Source organism: Microchirus variegatus (genome assembly GCF_963457635.1).
Source record: "Microchirus variegatus genome assembly, chromosome: 7".
NCBI lineage: Eukaryota > Metazoa > Chordata > Actinopteri > Pleuronectiformes > Soleidae > Microchirus > Microchirus variegatus.
The window spans coordinates 24,131,059-24,158,907 of NC_139808.1; the positions used below are offsets into that span (position 1 = coordinate 24,131,059).

Sequence of the window (27,849 nt, forward strand, 5' to 3'; positions counted from 1 at the left end):
GTCACTCAGATAATGACAAACTGACAAATTTGAACACATTTGAACCAGTGGAGCAACAACTCCTGAGTGTCTTGATGTCAAATCACTCATTTTCTCTGTGGACTTTGGTGACAAACACGCTTTAGTTTCCAGCTTGGAAAAAGTGTCAGTATCTCATATAAACACACTTCAGAAAAACTAAACTTTACAATCTCCAAATCTACCAAATGATTCATGAAAGGACTTCGTGTTAAACAGTGTATTTCTGTAACTGCTGACCCTCGGCGACCGCCGCTCCACCTCACACCCAGGCGTGGACGCCGCCCGTCCACTCCAGCAGCCGACCGCTGTACCAGGCTCGCGCGAGCGGCTGAACGAGGAGCAGGAGTCGAAACCTGCGCAGGAGCCCGCAGAAGATGGCCGCCGCCACGACCACCAGCGGCGACATCATCACGAAGCCCAGGATGATGAGGGCGGAGCAGCTGTTGTCGTCAAGGTAGCGGCAAACGGCGGAGGGCGAGTCGAGTACCTGTGAGACACACAAACAGAGGACATGACGTGATTAAATCTACACATAAAGCTTAATTGTGTGGTTTATTTATTTCACGAATCAAGGATCATTTAAAATAGACATATTATTTCCCTATTTCTCCAAGCTAACCTAGTTCCCTGATGTCTGTGACATGCTTTGGTCAAAATATCTTCAAACACCACAGCAGTTCAATCACTCTGCCAAAACAGCCCTGTTCAGAATGCTCGCTTTTGAGTGTCTGTCTCTTTAAATATGCAAATGAGACACAGGAAACTACCGCCTTACAGCAGTCAGCATTTGGAAAAGCCATCATTATTGCCGTCATATATATAAAATGTAAATCCTCTGAGGCTGGAAGTTTGTGTTGAACTCTGTGCAGCCAAGAAAAGAACACTTTGCACATCCGGCTACTATCGCCCTCGCCTGAACTCTCGCATTTTTTAGGGACAAAGCGGAATGTCTCATTGTGACGTAGCAATGAGTGCGGAAGTCAACATCGCATGTTTTATCTCCTGTACTTAGACTGAGGAGGACCACAAAAACATGACTGAGTCGTCTTTTTTCACACTTTGCCGACTCATAGGGCCTCCAGAGTCCCAAATATAAGGATTAAAAATTATTTTGCATATTATGTCCCCTTTAAATGTTAGCATAAATCTTAAATAGAGCCCTAATTGTGCTTTAGCATACCTCAACTGACTCTGTGTGTGGTGGGTGCAGAGAAAAGGCTTTTTCTGCGTTACTCTTCCATACAGCATCTCCATGTGTAAAGTGTACTGACTAGTTGAACGATGCACAGTGATTGTGCGGTTTATTATCCAATGACTCTAATAATCACTTCACTAATCACGGATCATTTAACTATGAATCTAGCGGTTAGCTTCAGCCCAGGTGCTCACGTGTGTGTGTGTGTGTGTGTGTGTGTGTGTGTGTGTGTGTGTGTGTGTGTGTGTGTGTGTGTGTGTGTGTGTGTGTGTGTGTGTGTGTGTGTGTGTGTGTGTGTGTGTGCATTATGTTAAACGAGGATGAAGCAGTGGGATATTGTGTGAAGTGGAGCGGAGTTCCTCCCTGTTCCCATCCAGAGCTGTAAAAACCACAGCTGTCAATCACCAGCAGGGGGAGGGAGAGAGAGAGGGAGGAACAAAAGACAACAATAAAGGAATAATGGTGGAACATGAGGGATGAGAGAGCATGTGAGGGTAGCAGCTGCAGGAGTGTGCACTAACATTTATGAGAGAGTATACAACACACACACACACACACACACACACACACACACACACACACACACACACACACACACACACACACACACACACACACACACACACTCAGACTCTATCAACATGATGTGGTTGCATTTGAAGCCCTCATGCTTGACAAATGCAAGCTTTTTGAAAGGATTTTAACCTCCTACAAATGTCCCCTAGCAACACACACACACAAGCACACACGTGCACGCACATTGCGCGTGTGCGTGCACACACCTGTGAAGTGCACACACTGTGCTTTCACTGAGTACTTTCCCTCCCCGGCCGTGCTGTCAGTGAGTTAGTGTTCACATGTTACAGGCAACAAATCACAGAGTCTTGTCTTGTCGGTGGTTTTCTTCTCTCTCGAAACAGGAAGAACGCTCCGACTGACACAGTTTGAGCCGAGTTGACATTTTTGCTCCGCTCTAATAATCACGATTAGAGTCGTTCTGCACCCACGTTCACTCATTTGTTTTAATTGTCCTAATGATCTCGTGCTAATAAAAAGAGCATCACCTCGTTACAGACTTAAAGCTGCAGTGTGTAACTTTTGTTTTGATGTTTTTATTCTGCTTCTGTTTAGTTTTCATGAGCAGAAACAACGTCACATTTATTGTATGCTATGTCCTTCATCATTTTACAGACACACATATCATAACAAAACAGTAGACAATGACTGTCTATTATTTTAGACCTAAATATTTGATTGCAGTGCAACTTAAATGGGCAAATACACTGATTTAGGAGGACCCACAACATGGATATTATTGCTGTCTGGTGCGATCTGCTCTGTTGAGTTTGACGGGATTTAGCAACGGCAACGGCAAAAACTAGCGATGATAACGTTGTGGCGCGGCGAGCCGCTTCAAGGACGCTGCCGGTGGAAGTGCTCAAATTGATTAGAATGGAAGCGATCAGAAACGGTGACCGCGTCGCTGACGTTCCGCTGCCGTATCGCGCCCGGTGGAAATCCAGGGAGAGAAATAGAACAGGACAGGGTACTATGAGCTCACGAGAAGTCCAGGTACGCCGTAAAAAGTCCCGGTAAAATTGAGAAGTACCGGTACTCCGTAGCAGTACGTACTGACCCACTTAAAGCACTATTTTCAGTCATACTCCTGAACCTATTTGCCACCATCTTTGATTCATTCGTACATTGCTGATGTTGCCTCCATATGTCTCGGCTTAACAGGAATCACTTCCTGTGTGATCTAAACAAAAACAATATATTGAGGAACTTTGATTGGTTTGAATCTAACAGACAGGTATTTCAAAAGGTATGCACTACCCTCTTCGTGCACTTATCACACATGCTCAGAAGACGACGTCAGAGCTTATGCTAAAGCTACTGCTAAGAAAAAGGCTGATGCAGAGCAGATCCAAGATGAGAGGGAACATCGGTCGCTGCGTTTGAACGGTAGCGACGACCGAAAGCCCAGAAAGTGATGACACGGTGGCTCTGTTTCTACAGTGCACTCTTAGAAATAAGGGTTCCAAAAGGGTTCTTCTACAAGGGCTGAGGTTCTACCTGGAACCATTTGTTTCTGAAAAACCCTTTACCTGAAGAAAGGGTTTTTCAAGGGTTCTAGGTGGACCAGTAGTTTAACTTTAAGTCTTTGTGATCTTTTGAGAGTATTTGTTGTTTTTCGGCATCACGTTGTCATTTGAACTAGTATCCAAAAAAGTTAGCATCGCTGAAAAGTTCAGAATCTGTGCTCGTTCCTGTGCTCTGGAGGGAAGTCTGAAGACAGTTTTTCCAGGATCTCCAACCCCCAACCTTTAATCATCACCTTTAATGATGAGGCTTGACGTTCATAAATGATCAGGAACATGAAGAATGAGCCTGAACAGGAAGCGTCAACAGGAAGGTGTCAGTCAGACTAAGGATGTGTGGACGGAGCTGTCAGGAACACTTTCTCCTAAAGACTGTGGTGTTTGAGTGAGACATTTAAGAGCCTTGATGAGAGATGATCCTCTCCACAAATTACACGGGCTTACTTACTCGCCTAAATCGTAAAAGTTAAACAGTGGGAGTGCGGCAGATTCCTCCCTGTTAATGATTTGTTATCGTACAGTCGTGTTGAGGCAGAGCAACATCCTCTCTAATCCTGCAGCAAGTGCTTCCTTTGAGGGCATTGAAATGAGCCATAAACACTATTTTATAAAACAGCAATGTCTGATTTCACCTTTAACTCAGTATTAAGTTGATGTCACGGCCAATGATTTAACTCTTCACAATAACTGATGGTTGCCTGTGGGTTCATCAGCACAGGTTTTTATTAAAACTATGGATTATAATAGGTTTGATGGATTGTGGGATGCTCTGTACAAAGGTTATTCACGTGTCTGCCATATTGAGATCTTTGTGTAACTCTCTGGTAGTTTTTTTTTGGTAGTATTTTTATATACAGCACTAACTTTGGGCCAATTCCAATTCCTATCTTAACCCTCAATCTTAACCCTCAAGCTCACCCCTTACTCTTAACTGGCCCCTCAAGACCAAGTGTTGAGGGTTATTTTGTCACTTAGAAATGGGACACCCCTTAAATGCAGATACGTCTTCAGACTGTAGGGGGCAGAATAACGCGAAAGCTGCGACGTCTGTCAACTCCAAAAAAGAAGAAGAACACATTTACGTCAGGATTATTTATTACAATCCGTTTGTCAGTCAAGTTATTAGGTTGTCAGTTAGTTATAAGATGATACTCATACAAATACCACAACCACGGACATATTCATCTGACAGTTACCACACACCACGGCTTATTGAAAAGTAAACCATAGCAAACGATCGCTTGTCCGCACCAGCCGGCTATTGACAAAAGATCGTAAAATAAAAATAAATGTTATGCAACAATGACGTCAGTAATCCATAATATGGGCCTAAACTACGATAATACAATGGTTTTCATATTTGTTCTATCTCTAGTAACAAAGAAAATACTTAATTTGTAGCGTACTTGTTTCGCTGCTTTCGGCGCCATCTTTGTTATGTGAAAACACGCAATGCATTCTGGGTAGCCCTTGCTCCCAAGGGTGGTCTCGGAAAATCTCAATATTGAGGGCGATACAGCCCTTAAACTTGGCCCTCAACTTAATTTCTCTGAGAATCGGGACAGCACTTGCACTAGAGGGAGCGCGCATTTTTGAGATTGAGGGTTAAGCAAGGAATTGGAATTCACCCTTTAGTACTTTACAACGCAGCCTCTGGAACAAGGACGTTCACTCGCGCTGAATAACATTACTGTAGCTGTCAGCGACACTAAACAAAAGAATCATCTCATAAAACTGACACCTCAAACTCCTAAAAGTGCTAAGTAGAACCATATAAGGTTCTTCGTCTTGTCCTCATAGGAGAACCCTTTTTGGCTCCAGGTAGAACCTTTTTATAAAGGTTCCACCTGGAACCCTTTTGGAGGGTTCCACCAAGAACCCTTTTAAAACCCTTTATTCAGGGAAGAGGTTTTAAAGGGTTCTCTGGATCAAAATGGTTCTTACTGGAACCATTAGTGTTACCAAGAACCGTTGAAAAACTACTTTCTTCAGGAAAGGTTTTACGAGGAGTGAAACTTTAGTTTACACATGGAAAATGCTGTTTAATAGCTATATAAAGCAGATGTATTATATTATTTTATATTATTTATAAAGCACATTCAACAGTTTGCTCAGTGAAGTGTCAACAGCACTTAATAAAAAATTGATTATGCACTTTCACGGGTCACTCAATAATCTCAAGAGATTAAGAGATAAATGCTGGGATCATACATGAGTCCAGCACAGTAATGGAGTAATGGTTTTCCTTCATAATTAACAGTTGACTCGATGTCTGTAAGACTTCACTGAGGGAACATTGGTACACAAACACTCGCTGCAGTGTGCTGCATAAAACAAAAATGCTTCTTATTCACTTGCCACTGAAACTATCTCATGAGATAAAGTGGACTAACACAATTCTCTGCAACAGATCCTGTATAAGACGTCCCTCGAACCAACCACTCACAGCCAGCAGATATTTTTTAAATAATAAACCTTTTAAAAAAGGTTTGTTTTATGCGTAGCTGGTGGTTTCTCGGGAGTCTGTTGACGACGGAGTCTCCTCCTCAGTCTTGTTGTTGCAGGTTCAGGTTTCCACCCACAACGCTGAGTAAGCGTGTTTCAGATCATTTCAGATGGGCAGATAAAATGAGATACACTTTATTTATCCCACGAAGGGGAAATCCACTTCTTACAGCAGCAAAAAGGACTAAAGTCTATGTGCATTATATACAGAAAGAATTATGAACATGATATACAGTGAAATATGTATAAAAATATAATAATAATAATAGCTGAACTATCTATAATTTCTATCCCACCTTGTGAATGCCCTGCACCAGTTACTAGCATCTTGAGTATCGACTCAACTGTTATTTTGCTTTTCCATTAGTGATTATTAGCTGGTACATTTTTAGAGCCGAGGCGATACGATGGGTGACTTTGAACTGTAAATCAGTTAAAAACACCTGAAAATGTGCGTTAATCTCCAACATTAAGCAAAGGAAATGTCTCCGAATCTCAATATTTAACAGAGGAGTTAAATGGAGGAAGAACTGAACAAATCTTTTTTTAAGTAACTGATTCTAATGATTCAGTTACACTGAAAACAACTGCTTCACAAGGCACTCGTTGACCTTCACCAAGCAGTTTGTCAGTCTGTCTGTTATAGCAACATAACTCCAAAAGTCACGGACGGATTTGGATTACATTTTCAGGAAATGTTCGCAATGGGACCAGGAACAAGTGATTCAACTTTGGGTGTGATCCGTAGACGCTATTTTGAATGCCTTGGCGGAGGTCTGCGCTCTCCGAGTGCTTTTCCAGTTTGTGTTGGTGTCGCGTATAAAACAAAGTCGTGGCAGTTTCATGCAGTGATACGTGCTGTGATGACTCCGCCCACATTGAGGAGGTACTATGTAATAATGGAAAACCAACCAAACCGTGTAGAGTAGAAGCAAGCCGAAGCCGAGGTGGAAAAAAACACCATTGTATGCGATACCATTGTCTTCCTATAACAGTAAACTCTAAGCTCTCAGCTTGTTACCAACAGTAAAAACCATGGATGTATAATATGAACTGGATAGAGCACCGCCCCCTCTGCCTTGAAGACAGTTTTGACATGGTGGCCACTGTGGGTACTGCAACAGAAAACCCCATGGAGCCCAAAAAGCAATTTTCCCATTGACCCCAATAGTAAAAGAGACGCCTGTAAAAACCTCGAGACATGGACATGGGCTTTTATAGATATTCATATGGTAGCGACACTACTGCGCATGCTCTATGGGCCTCATAACCCGGAAATGGGCCTCATAACCCGGAAATAAACGCGGAAGCCAAAAACTTTTTTGGCATATGCGCTGGGTGAGCAGCTTCATAGGAATGAACGGAAGCAAAGGGGCGGTGCTCTATCCAGTTCATATAATACCTCCATGGTAAAAACACACTGGCATCCTGCAGAGAACTCACCCTCGAATGGCACATGAAGCCGGCGTAAAGCAGCAGCACGGCGGGCAGCAGCACCACAGAGAAGACCACGGCGAGGAGCAGAACACAGGCCAACACCACACAGAGGTTCCAGAGGACGAGGCCGGCCCCGCAGGTGACGCAGCCGCACCGACCTCTGCGGCTTCCCCACGCACTGCCCTCACTGTGGGCCACAGGAGGAGGCAGCATCTTCACGCCCTCGCCGATCCAGAACTCTTCCTCTTTCTCCCCATCACCTGAACCCCCATCGTCCAGGTCCACGTCCATACCACACATCCTGAAGATGGGAAGATGTTTTGTTAGGAAACTCTGGATTAATTCAAACTTGGTTACACACTTCCTTTTGATTTTTTGTGTTAATTTAATAATGTAAAGCTGCATTTTATATGGGGACCCTAACCACTGCAGCCCAGTTTACACTACAACGTCTCTGACTGTGACGCACAATTTTATTATTTTATTTTTGATATTTCCAAGAGTTAAAGGTGCATTATGTAATAAATCTAAAGCAACTGGCCATAAAATCCTCCTAATATGTCACAGAGACTCAGGAATAATGTTCATATAACAAACTGAACTCACCAACAACAACAGTACAGACAAAATATTTGCATTAAAAAAAAATATTTTGCAGACTGCAAATCATGTTTATGTTTTGAAATCATGTTTTGGCATGTGGCGCCACCTACCGCCGTCTACCAATCATTGCAGTCAGTAGAGTCTCAGCTGCTGAGCAACCACGGGTTGCCAGTTACGTCAGAAAACCAAACCTAAAAGAACCTTGGTATTTTGAATTTGAGTGTAGTAACTGTTTTTGGCCACAATCTTACATATGGCGCCTTTAAATGTTAAATAAATGAATTACAACAGTCTATGCATGTTAAATTGAACATTAATCTTAAAGTAAAAGGCTGAAAATCAAGTTTCAGTGAATGACTGAGACTAAAGGACTCATGATGTTGGCTATTAGTTGATATATCAGATGAGACATAATGTTGAAATAGACTTGTGACTTTTTTAATTTTGTGGAATTGAGAAGATTAGGACCATGTTCTCATTTATTAAAGAAACTCTTGGTTGAAGAAGATATATACAGTATACACTCTTAGAAATAAAAGTGCTAAGTAGAACCATAATAGGTTCGGCTTGTCCTCATAGGAGAACCCTTTTTGGCTCCAGGTAGATCCTTTTTACAAAGGTTCCACCTGGAACCCTTTTGGAGGGTTCTACCAAGAACCCTTTTAAAACCCTTTATTCAGGAAAGGGGTTTTAAAGGGTTCTCTGGATCAAAATGGTTCTTACTGGAACCATTAGTGTTACCAAGAACCCTTGAAGCAAATGGTTCCAGGTAGACCCTCAGCCCTTCTAGAAGGAACCCATTTGGAACCCTTATTTCTAAGAGTGTACTATAAGAACCTTATCCTTATGTCTACAGAAACACTCAGGAACTTCACCATTAGAGTGACACTTTTTATGATTTACATTGACAAAATGTCCTTGTGCGTTGATTTCCTTTGATTGGATAATTATACATATTTTGAGTTGTGTTTCAGGAAGTAATACTATATGATTCAGCAGATTTTTTATAAGATTTTTCATTTTATTTTGCCAGACGTTGGGAAAGAGGACTCTTTAAACCCCAACGCAGCAGAAAATAATCCCTCATTTTTATTGTGCGATGATGAAACAGTTGATGAATCACTGCAACTGTACTGTTTTTTATATAGTGTCTTATAAACACAAGAGGGTTGAGCTCTTAGAAATAAAGAATCAGAATAACCAGAGGGAAGTGTAGAATGAATATAACGCATGTAAATAATACAGTCGTTAAATGTTAAATCAGACTGTTTCACTCACAAATTACTCTGCAACATCACTTTTTTTTTTATGACACCATGAATTTCGAAGAAGAACAGATTTAGGTGTGACACTCACTGTCCTTTGGGTCTGTGCATGCATGCAGCCGATATCTCATTAGGTTCTTTACATGTGGAACACACACACACACACACACACACACACACACACACACACACACACACACACACACACACACACTGTAGCTGTTCCCCCCATCACTCCACCCGATCAATGCCATCGATCAGGCTTATGTCACTAAAGCCACCACAGGCCTATATTGTCTGTCGATACGTGTCATTTTAAAGTGAATCTGTCAAAAACCTTTTAACCTGCTGCTTCTAAGCTGCACACACAGACCATCACTGCTCAGCATCAGCATCAGCATCAGCATCAGGACCACAACTGGACTGAACACTCTCTTCTCCAAACACATACAATAATGAAGTCCTTCCTCTTAGTGATAAAATCCTGTTTAATCATCACAGACTTGTTGATAATGATGTTATTTTTTCCTGTCTTGAAACTCATCCTCATCCTCACGCGCCGTTCAGCCCATAGAGCGTAAATGTAAATGTTGTTGCTTACCTCCAGGTACAAATCCTGTTAATCCTTTGGCTGCGATTGTTCAATTCCTCCCTCAGTTTTAACTAAAACTCCTGTGATGACAGTTGTTGCGCGAAGCAGAGGAGAAAGAAAGAGCGAAAAAACACCTGTGAGTTGAACCTTGCACCGCTGGACTGATGCTGATGTTTCTGCTGCTGCTCTGGAGCTTCTTCTTCTTCTTCTCCTGTGCGTCTCTGGCACCCGCCGACTGCGCGCAATCCCGTTAAGTGCGCGCTCCCGCGGGCGCACAGCGGTTTTAGTTTGCAGTTTAAAAACGAACGAGAAAGCAGCGGTTTTTAATAAAATGTAAAGGGACGCGAGGGGAAACACGTGTTTACAGCGGTATACATTACATACTCACTGCTATATGAATTAAATCCATTTATCATGAACAGGAATGAACAGGCTCTGTCAAGCAATACTATCACCCCTGACTGAGGGAGTGTTTGTGTGTATACAGCAGCAGTGCACAGGCGGGCGGGAACAAGAGGCGTTGCAAACGCTGCAGATTCAAACGCACACACGCAAACGAAAAGAAAAAACGAATGCAATGAGATAAATGCAACGCAAAAGAAACTTGTGGATGACTTCATTCTCACTTCTTTTTTTTAAAAGACCTTAATTAGAACATGAATATGCAGCTGATTTCTACTCCTGCATGTGTTTTGGGTCGGTGTGTTTGTCCTTGTGGGGCCACCATAAGAAGAACCCTGGAGTTTGCATGTTCTCCCCATGTGTGTGTGTGTGTGTGTGTGTGTGTGTGTGGGTTTTCTCCAGGTTCTTCCCACAGTCATAAAAACATGCAGATTTGAGGATGAGGTCAATAGGACAGATTTGTTTACATGTAAAAGTTACACACTACAGCTTTAATATGTGTAAAAAAAAGGAGGAAAAAAAAAGCATCAATTTGAGTCATAAACATGAACATACATCATATCATCAGTCCATCATACATTACCATTTTTGCTGAGTATTCAGCCACTGTTAAAAGTTTTTAAACGATAAATTGTCCTACGAAATAAAATGGTGTGTCAGATGTTTATACGTCTGATGGATGGAGGCACAAAGTTTGGATTTCTCAAGTCCTGAAAGTGAGCGATCTGTAGCTCCTTCCTAAGTGGATTCTGCTGTGAGAGGAGTCTGAAACTATTATATATCTGTGTTCCTTTTGTTGTGACTCTGCTGCTGATTTAACTGCTCACCTGCTCTTGTTCAATAAGTGCAATCATTGCTGCACAGATATTGTTTACAAGGTCAAATGATGTGACTGAGGGAACCAAACAAAACCTGTTTAAAAAATGCAACTTTAACTAACTGTTTAGCCCTCCATAAAGCTTATCATATTTACTTATAGTTAATATATCATTGTGACAAAGATAACTGAAGACAATTTTCCCCGTTACTTTTGACAAAATGACTTTAAATGGAGTTTTATGAAGATGTTTTTGTAATATGAGTGATATTAAACCATTGTTCAATAGGTTTGTGAGGGAATACCAGAGTCACACTCTCCATAACTGATGGTAAAGAGCATGAAACCTATGTGTCTCAAATAATTAACACTTCTAATTCTAGTATAAATACACAACAGTGACTTCATTTGCTCCTGGAGTTGTTTTAAGTGTGTGTTTGTGCACAGTACGTGTCACTGTAATCAGATAATCCTGGAAAATCAAGATTAGTTTACACTTGAATTCAAAGAGATCACACATGTAGACTTCCTGCATAGTAAAAAAAAAAAGTGAGAAAGCTGCTATTGTAAGGAAATAAATGCTCATTTTGTACCATGTGGAAGATGAACAGACAACAACTGAACGTATAAATGTGTTAGAAATGAACAAGTGAGCTCAGAAATGTCCTCTCTCTCACTCCCTCACACCCTCAGAGAATTGTCAACTGTACGGTGCTCAGATAAGCTCACAATCAATTTGTTTTTTGCGGTGCAGACTGACAGCTAACCTTTGTTCGGCTCAAACTTAATTACACAGAGCAAGATGTGGAGGATAAGAGGGGATTATAAGACATGGACAAGGAAAACAATGTCTGAGCGAAGAGAGAGAGAGAAAGTGAGGGGGGAAAGTGAGAAGAGGAGATGATGAGCGTCACAGGATTCTGCTACATCTGCTGACACCTGCTGGACTGTCTGTGAACTTTCTATCTATCTATCTATCTATCTATCTATCTATCTATCTATCTATCTATCTATCTATCTATCTATCTATCTATCTATCTATCTATCTATCTATCTATCTATCTAGTTAGCATGCAAGCCACCAAGCAAGAATCTATCAATCTGTCAGCTAAAAGTTTGCTTCAAGTTAGCTAAAACAATTGCTATCTATCTATCTATCTATCTATCTATCTATCTATCTATCTATCTATCTATCTATCTATCTATCTATCTATCTATCTATCTATCTATCTATCTATCTATCTATCTATCTATCTATCTATCTATCTATCTATCTATCTATCTATCTATCTTGCTAGTTAGCGTGCAAGCCACCAAGCAAGAATCTATTGCTTGGTGGCTGTCTATCTATCTATCTATCTATCTATCTATCTATCTATCTATCTATCTATCTATCTATCTATCTATCTATCTATCTATCTATCTATCTATCTATCTATCTATCTTGCTAGTTAGCGTGCAAGCCACCAAGCAAAAATCTACCGATCTGTCAGCTTAAAGTTAGCTTAAAGTTAGCTAAAACAATTGCTATCTATCTATCTATCTATCTATCTATCTATCTATCTATCTATCTATCTATCTATCTATCTATCTATCTATCTATCTATCTATCTATCTATCTATCTATCTATCTATCTATCTATCTATCTATCTATCTATCTATCTATCTATCTATCTATCTATCTATCTATCTATCAGCTAAAGGTTAGCTTAAAGTTAGCTAAAACCATCTAGATTGTGTAGCCATAAACAGAATAATTGAGGAATATCGCTTATGTGAAAAGTCTGATATAAATTGTGATTTGTTTATTTTGTGTGTCGTCAAACGTTCATCTGTGAGGACGCACAGCAGGCGAGGGTTTCAGTCCAATCATTTATCCGAGGCAGTAATTGGACCCACTGTGCACCCACTGAAAACTGTTCCTATTTGATGTAAAACTGGACACAAAGTCCACGCTGAACACTCCTACGAAGGTGGAGACGTAAAAAAAACGATATTTTTCCACGTTATTCTCTCAAAGTATTCTACAAACCTTGATGTTGCACAAACTTTATCTTTAAAAACACAGCGGTCTCTTACCTTCCCTCGCACGACAGCAGTGGCCGTCTTCCAGTTTTCCCTTTCACGACGTAAGAATCTGTTACTGCTTTGTGTAACTGTCACTGTGGAGTAAAGAGTAATCTTATAAAACACAGAGAGAGAACGCAGAGCTGAAACAGACGTTTGCAGATACCACTCTGTGGATGTTGCAATGAAATTGGAAACACTGACCATCTCCTCTGCCAGCCATTATTTTAACGTACACACACACGGAATGATACGTATATGTATTGTTTCAATAAAGACTTCAAAAAAAAAAGATGTTAACTCTAAAAGTAACCAAATCATGAACCAAATAAATAAACCAGTAAAAGCATCTGGATGAAAGTCTCTCTCTGGCATCTCATTAAACTCTGGCACGGTGAGATCTCATCCAGGCCAAAGAAACGCAGCAGTGAATACAAGTTTCCCCTTCCCCATCGCGCAAGTTACTCTGCGCTCCACATTATGGCACCGACATCTATAAAAGCTTTGCCCGTGACTGAGAGTTTGTTGATTGAAGAAAACAAGACCATGTGTCAGTGTCCGGCTCACACAGCAGGCGCTCAATCACCAAGACGCAGCTCCGTTTTCTGGAAGGAAAAAGGAAGCCGTGTGGGGTTTACGTCGTTTTGGTTTCACACAAGGGAAAAACAGCCCAAATGCGTTTTTCTTGTAAAATTCCACTGTGACAGGAAGAAAGAAAGACAACACACACACTGAGGTTCTTATCACAACAACGCTGATTTATTGCGTTCAAAAGCAAGATAAATGAGACTAAAACGGATTAACAGAGTCGTGAGAGTTAAATCAACAACAACTGCCCAAGCTGCTGCTGCGTGTTCTTGTTGTGACTTTATATACAATAGAGTGTAATCTGAGAGCAGAGAGACTTGTTTCATTAAAGGTACAGTGTGTAAAATGTACACCTGGGCGTCGCTACTAGCCTCGCGCTTCCCGACCAAATTTTAGCAAACACACGAGCGGAATTAAAGCGACACTTTATGAATTAAGTAAACGGAATATGTTGTATTTTTAGTGCTGGGTCAACGTTAACGGCGTCAACGTTAGCGCATGACACGTTTCTATGACGACCGACCGGAAAAAGACGCATGTGACGTCATGTTTACGTGACTCCCGATTGTTAAAGTGAGTCTCTAAAGTAACGCTAAAAACAGAGGCACACACGCATTACACAGGTACGCTGGTTATATGCTTTTCGTTTAATAAACAGACCGCTCCAGTTCCACTGTAGGCGCGCTAGCGCTGCTAAAGGAGCTAACGCAGTTAACGGAGCTAACTGGTAAATGGTGTCTGGACTCACGCGCATCTTTTTCCGGTCAGTTGTCATGGAAACGCGTTAATGCGTTAATGTTGACGCCATTAACGTGCCCAGCACTATGTATTTTATTTGTTTGAAAATATACTTTTTGTTTTGGGGGCAGGGCCTTAGGAAGCTGCCTGCTGATTGGCTGCTGAGTTTTGTAGCGACAGCTAAACAGACGGGAAGTAGTCACGGTATCTAACATATCTAATGTTTGTCAGATTATAAACGTTAGCTACTTACAATTATTTTTGTCGGCTGTCAACGGGGGAAAAACAGTAGTAGCCAATCAGCAGGCAGCGTCCTAAGCCCCACCCCACTGCACAAAAAACAAGTGAGGGAGTGCAAACGCAAAAGAATCGAAGCAAAAAAATTTTTTTTTAATTTTCAAACAAATAAAATATAATATTTTTGATTGATTGAATCGATATTTTATTTGCAATTTGTGCATTTTAATCACTTTTGGTTGCTCAGTTCACAAAGTGTCATTCTTATGCTTCTTAAAAAGTGTTTTATTGACGCAAAATCTAATTCCATACATATATTATATCCTTCAGTTAACATCAAATATCATAAGATGTTCACTTTGTCCTTTATGGGCTACACTGTAAAAACATGCTGATCCAAAATGGCGGCATCCGTAAACATGACCCAATTCTTTTTGGGGTCGTGAAAAACACATTTTACACATTGGACCTTTAACACAAAGTCTTGTTATTTTCAAAGTGCCTTTACATTATTATTATATTTATTATAATTATAATTATTACTACAGACGACGCAGTGTGGAGGAGAGTGAAGGCAGGTGAGTGACACACACACACACACAGAGATCTACCCTCCCTCTGATGTGTGTGGCAGTGTGTGATGGTCTGTGTGTGCGTGAGCGTGCTTGTTGTTGTTGTGCATCGAGTGTGCGTCCGAGTGCGGCAGAGGGTGAGACTGAGCGCCGAGGGCGTCGGGCGAAGACGACGCGGCATCCAGGCCGTTGTCTGTTGTCGGATACAGCTGCATCACCGCCCCCTCCTGGGAGCCTTCCTTACTGCACGACTGACAGCTGCAGTGGAAGATCCTCTCCACCAGCTTATCCACGTGAGGAGCGTCGTCACTGCCGGGACACTCCAGAGTCACCTGATCAGTGCACATAAGCACAGAAAAACTCAATAAACACAGACATTTTGATGAGAAATGTCCTTATTTTTGAAGGAAAAGCACTTTTTTACCAATGAATATAACATTAAATGAATCAGAAATACACTCTATACATTGTTAATGTGGTAAACGACGGTTCTAGCTGCAAACGTCTGGTTTTTAATGGAATATGTACATAGAGGTGTATAGAGGCCCTAATGCTAATGCTACATTTGTTGCTAGTAGCGTTAGAAGGCTATTGGATGATTAGAAAACCCTTGTGCATGATGTTAGCACAGCTGAAAACAGTTTTGTTTTGAATAAAAATCATTATTTCTAATCTTGTCAATGTCTCGAAGATATTTTCTATTAATTTTGCAACTCTTTTGATGAATAAAAGTGTGACTTTTAATGGAAAACACAACAAAAAATTTATAGGTGACCCCAAACTTTTGAACGCTAGTATTAGTTTTTGACAGTTTAATTCCTGTCTGAAAACATGAAAGAAAATATGCTGAAGTTACTGTTCACTATAAAACAATCAAAAACACAATAGGTAAGATAAATAAATCTTATTTGGAACTTAAAGTTACTGTTAACCCTTAGAACACAGAGCATTTCGGCTAGTTTTTGAGGATATAAAAATGTGTAATATAGAGTGTCTTATATCCTTTTTTCAGCTCAATCTAGGCAATCTGATGAAAAAAAAAAAATATTTCACCAACAATATAAACACACCAGAGCAAAAAGTTACTCAAAAATGTTTAAAATGCGTTGTTTTTAGGAAGAATAAGAAAATGCTATGCTAAGCTGTAACACACCACGGCTCGCGCACAGCACACTAGCTAGTGCTGCTGCACAGGTTCCGTGTTGTAGTTCTGTTATCGCATCCTCAAAAATAGAAACATTTCAAAGCTAGACTGAAGTTTATGCATGTTTTAAATAAAAGTCACGTTAATAGATTTTTAAGACCTTTCAAAATTGTGTTTAAGACCTTTTATGAGATTTTCGGAGAATTTTAGAAATTTTAAGGCCTTAAATTCAAATTATTGTATTGAAGACTTTTTAAGACTTTTTAAGACCCCGCGGATACCCTGATAACTCTGACTCAACAACACATAAGAAGACATTTTTTAAAGCCTGAATATGTGACCTATAAACACACACCCCCAGGATGTCCATATAAGGACTTGTGTATTATTCCAAAGGCAAATTATCATGGGGTTAAATGCTCTGGGAACATGAAATAAATATTAAATAAGTGACACTGAAAGAGATCAAATATTAACGCGACAGTGAATTGATGTATCATGGAATTACATTTAACCTTCAGCCATACAATAATACAACAGTTAGCTCCAAACAGACCGTACCAATATTCAACTAAATGTTCCAAGTGGTAGCAATTTACACGACTCAAAACAGGAGCGAGTCTCCAAAGAATCATGCTGTTTTTAAACCTATAATTGAGTTAAAAACCCAAACTGGGATGAATTTTCAAAAGTAACATTGTTTTTGCAAAGTCTGCTTGTGTTGATAACATGACGCTGAATAAAGAACCGAAGAAACAACACGAAATATAAAATAAACAGGACAATTTAACGGCGTCCTCGCCTCCCCGTGTAAATGTCTTTACACGGCTTCCATTAAACATGATCATTCAGCTCTTTTATCAACATCCAGCCGCAGTGTCCCGTTTCATGAGAGCTGACTTTTTTTGTTTTGTTTTGTTTCAAACTCAATTTTGTTTAAAGTCCTGCAACAACAAGCATAACCGGGCACATAAACATCCTCATTTACCCCCTGACAATGTTCGACAAGTAAGTAAGCCGAGCCCAGATTAGAGTGCACTTCCTCAAAGTAGAGAATAAGAAGATTAATCAGGAAACAGCTTCACGCTCCACGACACAACAACGTTTCCCCGTGAAACACGAGGTGGCCTCACCTGTGGGCCGAGCCTCCCTGGCAGCTCTCCAAAAACACATACACCTCACCGCTAAGCCTTTGTTATCACACGGCTGGAATCCGGGGACAATGCACCAAAAAGAAAAAAATCCTCTATTTCTGCCTTTCCCCCCCCCTCCTCTCTGCCTTTTTTATTTGCTCGTGAACAGCACATGCTCGCCATCTTTCATTGCTGGAAACTTGCGGTTTTTATGTGTGAGTTTGACAAGTCGGTCTCGGTCGGCTGTTGCCGTTGCTGTGCTCTTGCCACATGAGCTAATGTGCAATAACTCTCACCACTTCCCACTGCGTCTGGGCCGGCATGCAGGAGTCACAGTGCACCAGGGATTCTGTGGACTGTGGGAACGTGTTGGGGACGCTGTAACTGAAACACTGGCCCAGACAAGCTCTGTGAAGCAAAGACAAAGAGAGGGTGTTAGTGTTGTTATTATTATTGTTGTCACATGACAAGCTTTATTCACCTGCATGAGCTGCTTAGGGAAACAAATAGTGTGAAATCTGAGCTTGAAAACTAATCAAATCACAATTAATAGATGGGTTAGATGTAAATGTAGCATGAATCGTAAGAAAACATTAAATGGATGCTGTGCTTAGATATATATGGAAGAGGATTAGGGTCACACAGGAAAAAAATTGATCTCTGAGTTTAAAGTCAGAATTCTGAGTATTTTAAAGTCAGAATTCTGACTTTAAACTCAGAATTCTGAGAATAGAAATCCTTTTTAAAGTCAGAATTCCAAATTCCAGATTTATGAGAATAGAGTCAGAATTCTCCGTTTTAAAGTCAGAATTCTCCGTTTTAAAGTCAGAATTCTAAGTTGTAAATTCAGAATTCTGAGAATAAAGTCAGAATTCTCTGTTTTAAAGACAGAATTCTCAGTTTTAAAGTCAGAATTCTAAGTTGTAAATTCAGAATTCTGAGACTAAAGTCAGAATTCTCTGTTTTAAAGTCAGAATTCTCCGTTTTAAAGTCAGAATTCTAATTTGTAAATTCAGAATTCTGAGAATAAAGTCAGAATTCTGAGTTTTAAAGACAGAATTCTCTGTTTTAAAGTCAGAATTCTAAGTTGTAAATTCAGAATTCTGAGAATAAAGTCAGAATTCTGAGTTTTAAAGTCAGAATTCTCAGTTTAAATTCAGAACTCAAATATTTTTTTCCTATGTGGCCCTAATCATCTTCCGTACAGATAGCTGCTTCACCGTTTATAAACATTTACGTCTCTGGCAGAAATCACATGATAGCTGGAGGGCTGACAGTGTGCTACAGACGGAGTAAAGAAGTCACGCTTTAAAACTTTCTTGGTTTTTTTTGCTCTTTTGTTGACAATAAAACTAAATATTAACCCTTTCAGCCGTGTTCATTGATATCAGTGCCTGCAGTTTTCCCATCCGTGTTTGGATTTCTTTTCTTCCTCCTGGCAGAGCAACCGATGATTACGCTCGCTCTAAAGCAGACTGCACTAATGTGTTATGAACACATTAAACTGTAAAGAAATGTAATACTCTACTAATCAAAATACATATTTACCTAAAAAGATAAGATAAATGTAGTTTAATCAGATTTGGAACAGTTAAAAGCAGATTTAAGAGGCTCCTGTGTGCAGGTCCTGACTTGCTACGCCGCAAAGAAACCTACTAAAATAACTTAAAGGAGCCTCAAACACACAGTCGGACAAACAAAAGACAATAAAACACGTTAAGTCAATATCAGCAGAGGTTCTAGAGATGCGAGTCATCTGCTGCGTATGAAGCGAGCGCGTCTGTCTATTCTCATCTGCCGAGTCGAGGGGAACTCGGGACAGAGCGCTCGCCAATCCCAAAACGTGAGTATGTTAATAACCTGCAGATGAAACTCCACCATCTATTTCTAAATAAGACACATGTTTGCCATAAATGGGCGAGAACGTGCCAAGTCGCTATCATTTAAGTCGAGTTCCTTGATATGTTTTTTTTTAACGACACACGGCAGCTGACAAACGCAAACTTGTTGACGTTATTCAGCTTCAGTGAGACAGAGGACGGAGAGGACAGAGAGGACAGTGAAGGACAGAGAGGACAGAGACGACAGTGAAGGACAGAGAGGACAGTGAAGGACAGAGAGGACAGAGAAGGACAGAGAAGGGCAGTGAAGGACAGAGAGGACACAGAGAGGATAGTGAAGGACAGAGAGGACAGAGAGAGGACAGAGACGACAGAGAAGGACAGAGAGGACAGTAAAGGACAGAGAGAGGACAGAGACGACAGAGAAGGACAGAGAGGACATAGAGGACAGTGAAGGACAGAGAGGACAGAGAAGGACAGAGAGGACAGTGAAGAACAGAGAGGACAGAGAAGGACAGAGAGGACAATGAAAGACAGAGAGGACAGTGAAGGACAGAGAGGACAGAGAAGGACAAAGAGGACAGTGAAGGACAGAGAGGACAGAGACAGGACAGAGACGACAGAGAAGGACAGAGAGGACAGTGAAGGACAGAGAGGACAGAGAAGGACAGAGAGGACAGAGAGGACAGTGAAGGACAGAGAGGACAGTGAGGACAGTGAGGACAGAGAGGACAGTGAAGGACAGAGAGAACAGAGGAGAGAGAAGACAGAGAGGACAGTGAAGGACAGAGAGGACAGAGGAGAGAGAGGACAGAGAGGACAGTGAGGACAGTGAAGGACAGAGAGGACAGTGAAGGACAGAGAGGACAGATAGGACAGAGAGGACAGAAAGGACAGTGAAGGACAGAGAGGACAGTGGAGGACAGAGAGGACAGAGAGGACAGTGAAGGACAGAGAGGACAGAGAGGACAGTGAAGGACAGAGGAGAGAGAGGACAGAGAGGACATGGAGGACAGAGAGGACAGTGAAGGACAGAGAGGACAGTGAAGGACAGAGAGGACAGATAGGACAGAGAGGACAGTGAAGGACAGAGAGGACAAAGAGGACAGTGGAGAGAGAGGACAGTGAAGGACAGAGAGGACAGAGAAGGACGGATAGGACAGAGAGGACAGAGAGGACAGTGAAGGACAGAGAGGACAGAGAGGACAGTGGAGGACAGTGAAGGACAGAGAGGATAGTGAAGGACAGTGAAGGACAGTGAAGGACAGAGAGGACGAAGAGGACAGGGAGGACAGAGAGGACAGTGAAGGACAGTGAAGGACAGAGAGGACGGAGAAGGACGGAGAGGACAGAGAGGACAGTGAAGGACAGAGAGGACAGTGGAGGACAGTGAAGGACAGAGAGGACAGTGAAGGACAGAGAGGACAGTGAAGGACAGAGAGGACAGTGAAGGACGGAGATGACAGAGAGGACAGTGAAGGACAGAGAGGACAGGGAAGGACAGTGAAGGACAGAGAGGACAGTGAAGGACAGAGAGGATAGAGAGGACAGTGAAGGACAGAGAGGACAGAGAGAGGACAGAGACGACAGAGAAGGACAGAGAGGACAGTGAAGGACAGAGAGAGGACAAAGACGACAGATAAGGACAGAGAGGACAGTGAAGGACAGAGAGGACAGAGAAGGACTGAGAGGACAGAGAGGACAGTGAAGGACAGTGAGGACAGTGAGGACAGTGAGGACAGTGAGGACAGTGAAGGACAGAGAGAACAGAGGAGAGAGAAGACAGAGAGGACAGTGAAGGACAGAGAGGACAGAGGAGAGAGAGGACAGAGAGGACACAGAGGACATGGAGGACAGAGAGGACAGTGAGGAAAGTGAAGGACAGAGAGGACAGTGAAGGACAGAGAGGACAGATAGGACAGAGAGGACAGAGGAGAGAGAGGACACAGAGGACAGAGAGGACAGTGAAGGACAGAGAGGACAGAGAAGGACAGAGAGGACAGAGAGGACGGAGAGGACAGAGAGGACAGTGAAGGACAGAGAGGATAGTGAAGGACAGTGAAGGACAGAGAGGACAGTGAAGGACAGTGAAGGACAGAGAGGACAGTGAAGGACAGAGAGGACAGGGAGGACAGAGAGGACAGTGAAGGACAGTGAAGGACGGAGAAGGACGGAGAGGACAGAGAGGACAGAGAGGACGGAGAGGACAGAGAGGACAGTGAAGGACAGAGAGGACAGTGGAGGACAGTGAAGGACAGAGAGGACAGTGAAGGACAGAGAGGACGGAGAGGACAGTGAAGGACAGAGAGGACATTGAAGGACAGAGAGGACAGTGAAGGACAGAGAGGACAGAGAGGACAAAGAGGACAGTGAAGGACAGGGAAGGACAGTGAAGGACAGAGAGGATAGTGAAGGACAGAGAGGACAGTGAAGGACAGTGAAGGACAGTGAAGGACAGAGAGAACAGAGAGGACAGTGAAGGACAGAGAGGACAGAGAGGATCGTGAAGGACAGAGAGGACAGTGAAGGACAGAGAGGACAGTGAAGGACAGAGAGGACAGTGAAGGACAGAGAGAACAGAGAGGACAGTGAAGGACAGAGAGGATAGAAAGGACCGTGAAGGACAGAGAGGACAGTGAAGGACAGAGAGGACAATGAAGGACAGAGAGGACAGAGGACAGTGAAGGACAGAGACGACAGAGGACAGAGAGGACAGTGAAGGACAGAGAGGACAGTGAAGGACAGGGAGAACAGAGAGGACAGTGCAGGACAGAGAGGACAGAGAGGACAGTGAAGGACAGAGAGGACAGTGAAGGACAGTGAAGGACAGAGACGACAGAGGACAGGGAGGACAGAGAGGACAGTGAAGGACAGAGAGGACAGAGAGGACAGAGATGACAGAGGACAGAGAGGACAGAGAGGACAGAGAGGACAGAGCGTTCCTTCATCTCATCCTGACCTGTTTTGAATAGAGCGAGGCTGACATCCCGTGTGCCCGACGATCTGCGTGATGTTCTTGGCCTCGCACCAGGCGCTCTTGTCAGGGAACAGCGCCAGACGGTTGATGTGAGCGGGCGGTGCCGCCGAACACAGCGCTAACAGCGCGCAGCAAATCTGAACCGTCTGCCACATGACTGCACCTGAAGAGGCAGAAGAAGAAGAGCACAGTGTGCTACTGCTCTGACACAAACACACAACAATAAAGAAGCAATTTTAAATATACACTGCTGTTCAAAAGTTCAATCTTTGTCGTGTTTTACATTAAAAATCACACTTTTATTCATCAAAAGAATATTCTGAAGAATATGAGAATAAAGTGAGAATTCTGAGAATAAAGTGAGAATTCTGAGTTAAAATCAAAATTCTGAATAAAGTCGAAATTCTGAATAAATTCAGATTTCTGAGTTTAAAGCGAGAATTCTGAGTTTTTTTTAAAGTCGGAATTCTGAGTTTTTGAGAATAAAGTCTGAATTTTGAGTTTAAAGTGTCAAAAGAGTTGCAAAATGAATAGAAAATATAGTCAAGTCATTGAGAAGATTTGGAAAAAATTAATCAATTAATCTGTTGATTATTTTCTATTTTCTATTTTCTTTCTATCGTTTGGTCCATAAACCAAAATGATTCAGTTCTAATGATTTCGTGTCATATGGAGCAAATAAATGAAGAAAATATTCACATTTAAGAAGCTGAAACAATCAGAAATCTAGTTTTAATAATGAGAAAATAGAAAATTATCAAAATAGTTGACAATTAATTTATTGTCATTGTTTCATTGTTCCAGCTCTAATGATTTTTATTCAAAATAATCATTTTGCCCTTTGGTCAAAGAACCAGCAGAACTGTTTTCAGCTGTGCTAACATCATCGCACAAGGGTTTTCAAGGGTTTTCTTATCATCCAATAGTCTTCTAACGCCATTAGCAATCACAATGTACCATTAGAACACTGGAAATGGGCCTCTTTACACTTATGTACATATTCCATTAAAAACCAGATGTTTGCAGCTAGAATAGTCGTTTACCACATTAACAATGTATAGAGTGTATTTATGATTCATTTAATGTTAGATTCATTGGAAAAAAAAGTGCTTTTCCTTCAAAAATAAGTTTCTTAGTGAGCCCAAACTTTTGAACAGTAGTGTAATAATGTGAAATATGAACTCTGCATATCCCTAACCCTAACCCCAGGAGGTTTGACGACGACTCATATATCAGCACAGATCAAAGAGACTCTTGTTGTGAACACTTGGATCGTGAGAATGACTTGACAGATTCTTCTGAATGATCTGAATAACTTCAGAATAAGACAAACAATGGACTCCGTGCACCTGAACGTCTTTTCATGTCCTCTCCTCTCTCTTCTCCTCCTCCTCCTCCTCCTCTTCAGAAAATGCCTCACCAGCTCACGTCATTTACAAGCTACGAAACTGTTTTCTCCTGCCGCTAATAAAAAAGACGAGGCAGTGAACGGTCGCCCAGGTCGATGCCTTTACAGACGCTTCAGCACTTCCATATGCGCCCGACAAAAGTAACCCGAGCTGGCCTGCAGACGATCGTCAGAGCCATCGGGAACTGGTGAGGATTTTCAAATACTCAGGCGCTGCTGGGCGCACCGCTGCGAGGGGAGGGGCACGCACATGCTTTCATAAATATATATCTGATTCTCTTTTCTCTTTTTTTGGACGGACTTCAAGAGTTCAAGCTTACATTTTGTTCACAGTGGTGAAAATTGTTTTAAGAAGGCCTTGGTGTTTAAATGCAGAACAGATTTGAATAACCTGGGGACAGAAAAGACCGTAACACACTACAGGAAGGAGTTCAGTGCAAGACCTGCGTATGACAAAAAATATTATATATATATATATATATGTATATACATATATAATGGAGCATATTTAATTTTAATGTTATCCCAAGACCTGTGTATGAAAAAGAATATTATATATATATATATATACATATATAATGGAGCCTATTTAATTTTAATGTTATCCCAGAACAGATCTTGATGTCAGTGAATAATGTACTTAACAGGGGACAGCATTCAGCGTGACACCTGTTCGGACTGAATGGATACACAATACACAATTTAATTCGATACACTTTAAAATCAGGGGTGTCAAACGTACGGCCCGCGGGCCAGAACCGGCCCGCCACTGGGTCCAATCCGGGCCCCGCGATGGATTTTCAGTTCCAGATCCCTGTGGCTAAATGTTTTGTGCCTTTTTTTTAAATGGTTAAAGGTGCATTATGTAATAAATCTAAAGCAACTGGCCATAAAATCCTAATATGTCACAGAGAGGAATAATGTTCATATAACAAACTGAACTCACCAACAACAACAGTACAGACAAAATATTTGCATTTGTTTATGTTTTGAAATCATGTTTTGGCATGTGGCGCCACCTACCGCTGTCTACCAATCATTGCAGTCAGTAGAGTCTCAGCTGTCGAGCAACCACGGGTTGACAGTTACGTCAGAAAACGAAACCTAAAAGAACCTCGGTATTTTGAATTTGAATGTAGTAACTGTTTTTGGCCACATTCTTACATATGGCACCTTTAACTTAGAAATTGAAATTGCACTTATTTTTTCCGCAAGAAATTTCAGGTTGTTTTGTAAAAAAGAAGATACTTAATTTAATGTAAAACATGTATGTGGCCCCTGAACTTAAAACAGGTTTAAATTAAGTAAATAAAGACGCTTCAGTCGTCTCCGTGTAAACGCGCTCCTTCTGGACGGTTCTTTCTGTGGCGAGTTGACATTAAATAATCCTGATCTGCTCTGTCAGCTCGTCCGTTTTTACCAATATCTGACTTTTTGTCGACGATATAATTGAGAGGGAAGAGATTACACTGTTAAAAAAAAAGTTGAGAAAACTCTAAATTTCAAGGCAAATTGATGCAATCAATATTTGAGTTTACAGCAAAACAACAAAAGATTGCGATTTATTTTTTTAAAGTTCCATCAACTAATATTATTTAGTTAGACAAACTTAGAGTTAGAGCTGTACCAACTCAAAATTCTCTTTTCAAACAGTTATCTTGTTCAGATAATGCAAAAGGAATTATTAAAAAATAAAGTTTGGAATTTTGAGTTGGTACAACTCTAACTTACAAGTTTGTCTCACAAAATAATATTAGTTGATGGAACTTTTTTAAAAACTCGCAAACTTTTGTCGGGCTGTAAACTCAAATATTTATTGCAGCGAGTTGCCTTGAAATTTAGAGTTTTCTTTTTTTTTTTACAGCGTATGAATTCACTTTTACTGAAAAGACAACAGGAGCGAGGCTGAAGAGGGAAAAATTATTTGTGTTTCAGTCGAGACAGTTGACTCAAAACGATCACGTCGCCGAACAATAATATATCTCACTTTCTAATGTTGAGCGACACATTTCTGTAAATTCTATCTCCACATATTTAAACAAGCAGTATAAATTAGGTGGGACGACAACATGCTCTCTCTAAATAAGGTGAAAATCACACTTAGATTCTACTTTCACCCTCTACAAACCAACCGATAATACAAGTATGAAAAAAATCCCTGAACTTTCCCCCATTATCACCTTTATTTACTGAAGGAAAATGTGATTTCTTTGATATTTCAAACATGAAAACAACTTTTCTACGTGGAGCACTTTTAACAAGTGTGACATCAAATGGTTACTGACAGAAGGAAAGTGTGGAGAAAGCAACAGATGCTGTTGGAGGTCTTTGAAGGCCTCTGACACCTTTTTTTACTCCGTATTGTCTCGGTCGTAAAAAGGACTCAGGGTTTTGAAATCCAGACCAGATTAAGATCAGCTGACGTCAAGTCCTTTCAGTTTGTCTTTTTTTGACTTGCAATTCTTTAATTCTTCTTTTAGTAAATAAAGGTTGATCTGTAAAATAGAGTCTGACATATATGAAATTCTGCAGGAAATTAACATATAATCAAAAATACACCAATGTATTGAGGGCACTTTTAGTCACACTTTAATCCAAGTGATCGACGTGTTCAGGTTATTATACAACGGCTCTTGATTCAGTGTCAGTCCCTAACAGTCTGGGTTTTGTCTTTGTCTCAGTCTTATACCTTGGTCCCAAAAAGTCTTGGACTAGACTCTGGTCTCAGTTCCAAACAGTCTTGGCTCCGTCTTCTTCCCGGCCCTAAAAGTCTAAAAGTTTTGTCTTTGTCTCTGTGCACTCTGGTCCAGTCTCTGTTTGTCTCTGTAATAATCTGCTCATGTCAGAAAATATATCTTCGTCATGACTTGGTCTCGGTCAGTAAAAATTCTCGTCCTGTCTTGGTCAGTATAAATCTTAGTCCTGGTTTTGGTCAGTAAAAATCTTAGTCCTGTGTTCGTCCCTGTCCATAAAAAGCTTAGTCCTGTCTTGGTCAGTAAAAATCTTAGTCCTGGTCCTGGTCTTGGTCAGTAAAAATCTTAGTCCTGGTCTTGGTCTCTGTCCATAAAAATCTTAGTCCTGTCTTGGTCAGTAAAAATCTTAGTCCTGGTCTTGGTCTGTCCATAAAAATCTTAGTCCTGCCTTGGTCAGTATAAATCTCAGTCCTGGTCAGTATAAATCTTAGTCCTGGTCAGTATAAATCTTAGTCCTGGTCTTGGTCTCTGTCCATAAAAATCTTAGTCCTGGTCCTGGTCAGTATAAATCTTAGTCCTGGTCTTGGTCTCTGTCCATAAAAATCTTAGTCCTGGTCTTGGTCTGTCCATAAAAATCTTAGTCCTGGTCTTGGTCTCTGTCCATAAAAATCTTAGTCCTGGTCTTGGTCTCTGTCCATAAAAATCTTAGTCCTGGTCTTGGTCTCTGTCCATAAAAATATTAGTCCTGGTCTTAGTCTCTGTCCATAAAAATCTTAGTCCTGGTCTTGGTCTCTGTCCATAAAAATATTAGTCCTGGTCTTAGTCTCTGTCCATAAAAATCTTAGTCCTGGTCTTGGTCTGTCCATAAAAATCTTAGTCCTGGTCTTGGTCTCTGTCCATAAAAATCTTAGTCCTGGTCTTGGTCTCTGTCCATAAAAATCTTGGTCCAGTCTTGCTCTCTAAAGTTCTTGCCCATGACTTGGTCTCCGTCCCTTAAAGTCTTGGTCTTATCTTGGTCTAACATCCCTGAAAGTATTAGTCAGGGTCCAGTCTCCGGTCTTGAAAGACCCACTACAGTCCTGAGTGTCAGTCCCCGGGCAGTGATCGCTATAATCGGGACACTCACCACCTCTCACGGACCCCCAGGGAAGAACCGGTGGAGAAGGGCGCAGCGTCCCGCAGAGCTGAGCGTGGACGTGGGCTCCTCAGAGCAGAAGATGCGGCTGTGGTTCGTCGGTAAGACTCTTGACTTCTTGTCATAAAAAAACACTTACATCATCCGAGAAGAAGAAGAAGAAGAAAAAAAAAAGAGAAGAAGAAGAAGTAGGAGAAGAAGAAGCGTGCGTCCGTCAGACCTCAGCGGGGAAGGATGGAGAGGTGGATCGGTAAGAGCGCTATCTCATCCCCGGGTCCATCAGCAGCTCACACACCGAGCCTCCCTGTTGTTCTGGCGCAGTCCACACCGGTGTTAAAGTCCCGGGTAAAGTGTGCGCACTGCAGCTGAGCGCCCA

The 27,849-nt window shown here is 41.4% G+C and overlaps 2 protein-coding genes across 2 annotated transcripts; both read right to left on the bottom strand.

The window, feature by feature from the left end:
* Nucleotides 1-280: 280 nt before the first annotated feature.
* Nucleotides 281-7,560, bottom strand: tmem88bl (transmembrane protein 88b-like; the record flags this gene model as incomplete). The annotated part of the gene is made up of 2 exons (XM_083892147.1): nt 281-508; nt 7,267-7,560. The coding sequence occupies 2 exons, from the start codon at nt 7,558-7,560 to the stop codon at nt 281-283; spliced, it is 522 nt and encodes a 173-aa protein (XP_083748273.1).
* A 7,617-nt stretch (nt 7,561-15,177) lies between these two features.
* On the bottom strand, nt 15,178-27,613 carry nbl1 (NBL1, DAN family BMP antagonist; the record flags this gene model as incomplete). Its single annotated transcript, XM_083892146.1, has 4 exons — nt 27,465-27,613; nt 22,220-22,400; nt 17,716-17,827; nt 15,178-15,474 (listed from the first exon to the last, which is right to left on the bottom strand). Exons 2-4 carry the CDS (start codon nt 22,390-22,392, stop codon nt 15,178-15,180), a joined length of 582 nt encoding a protein of 193 aa, XP_083748272.1. The 5' UTR covers nt 22,393-22,400; nt 27,465-27,613.
* Between the last annotated feature and the right edge of the window lie 236 nt (nt 27,614-27,849).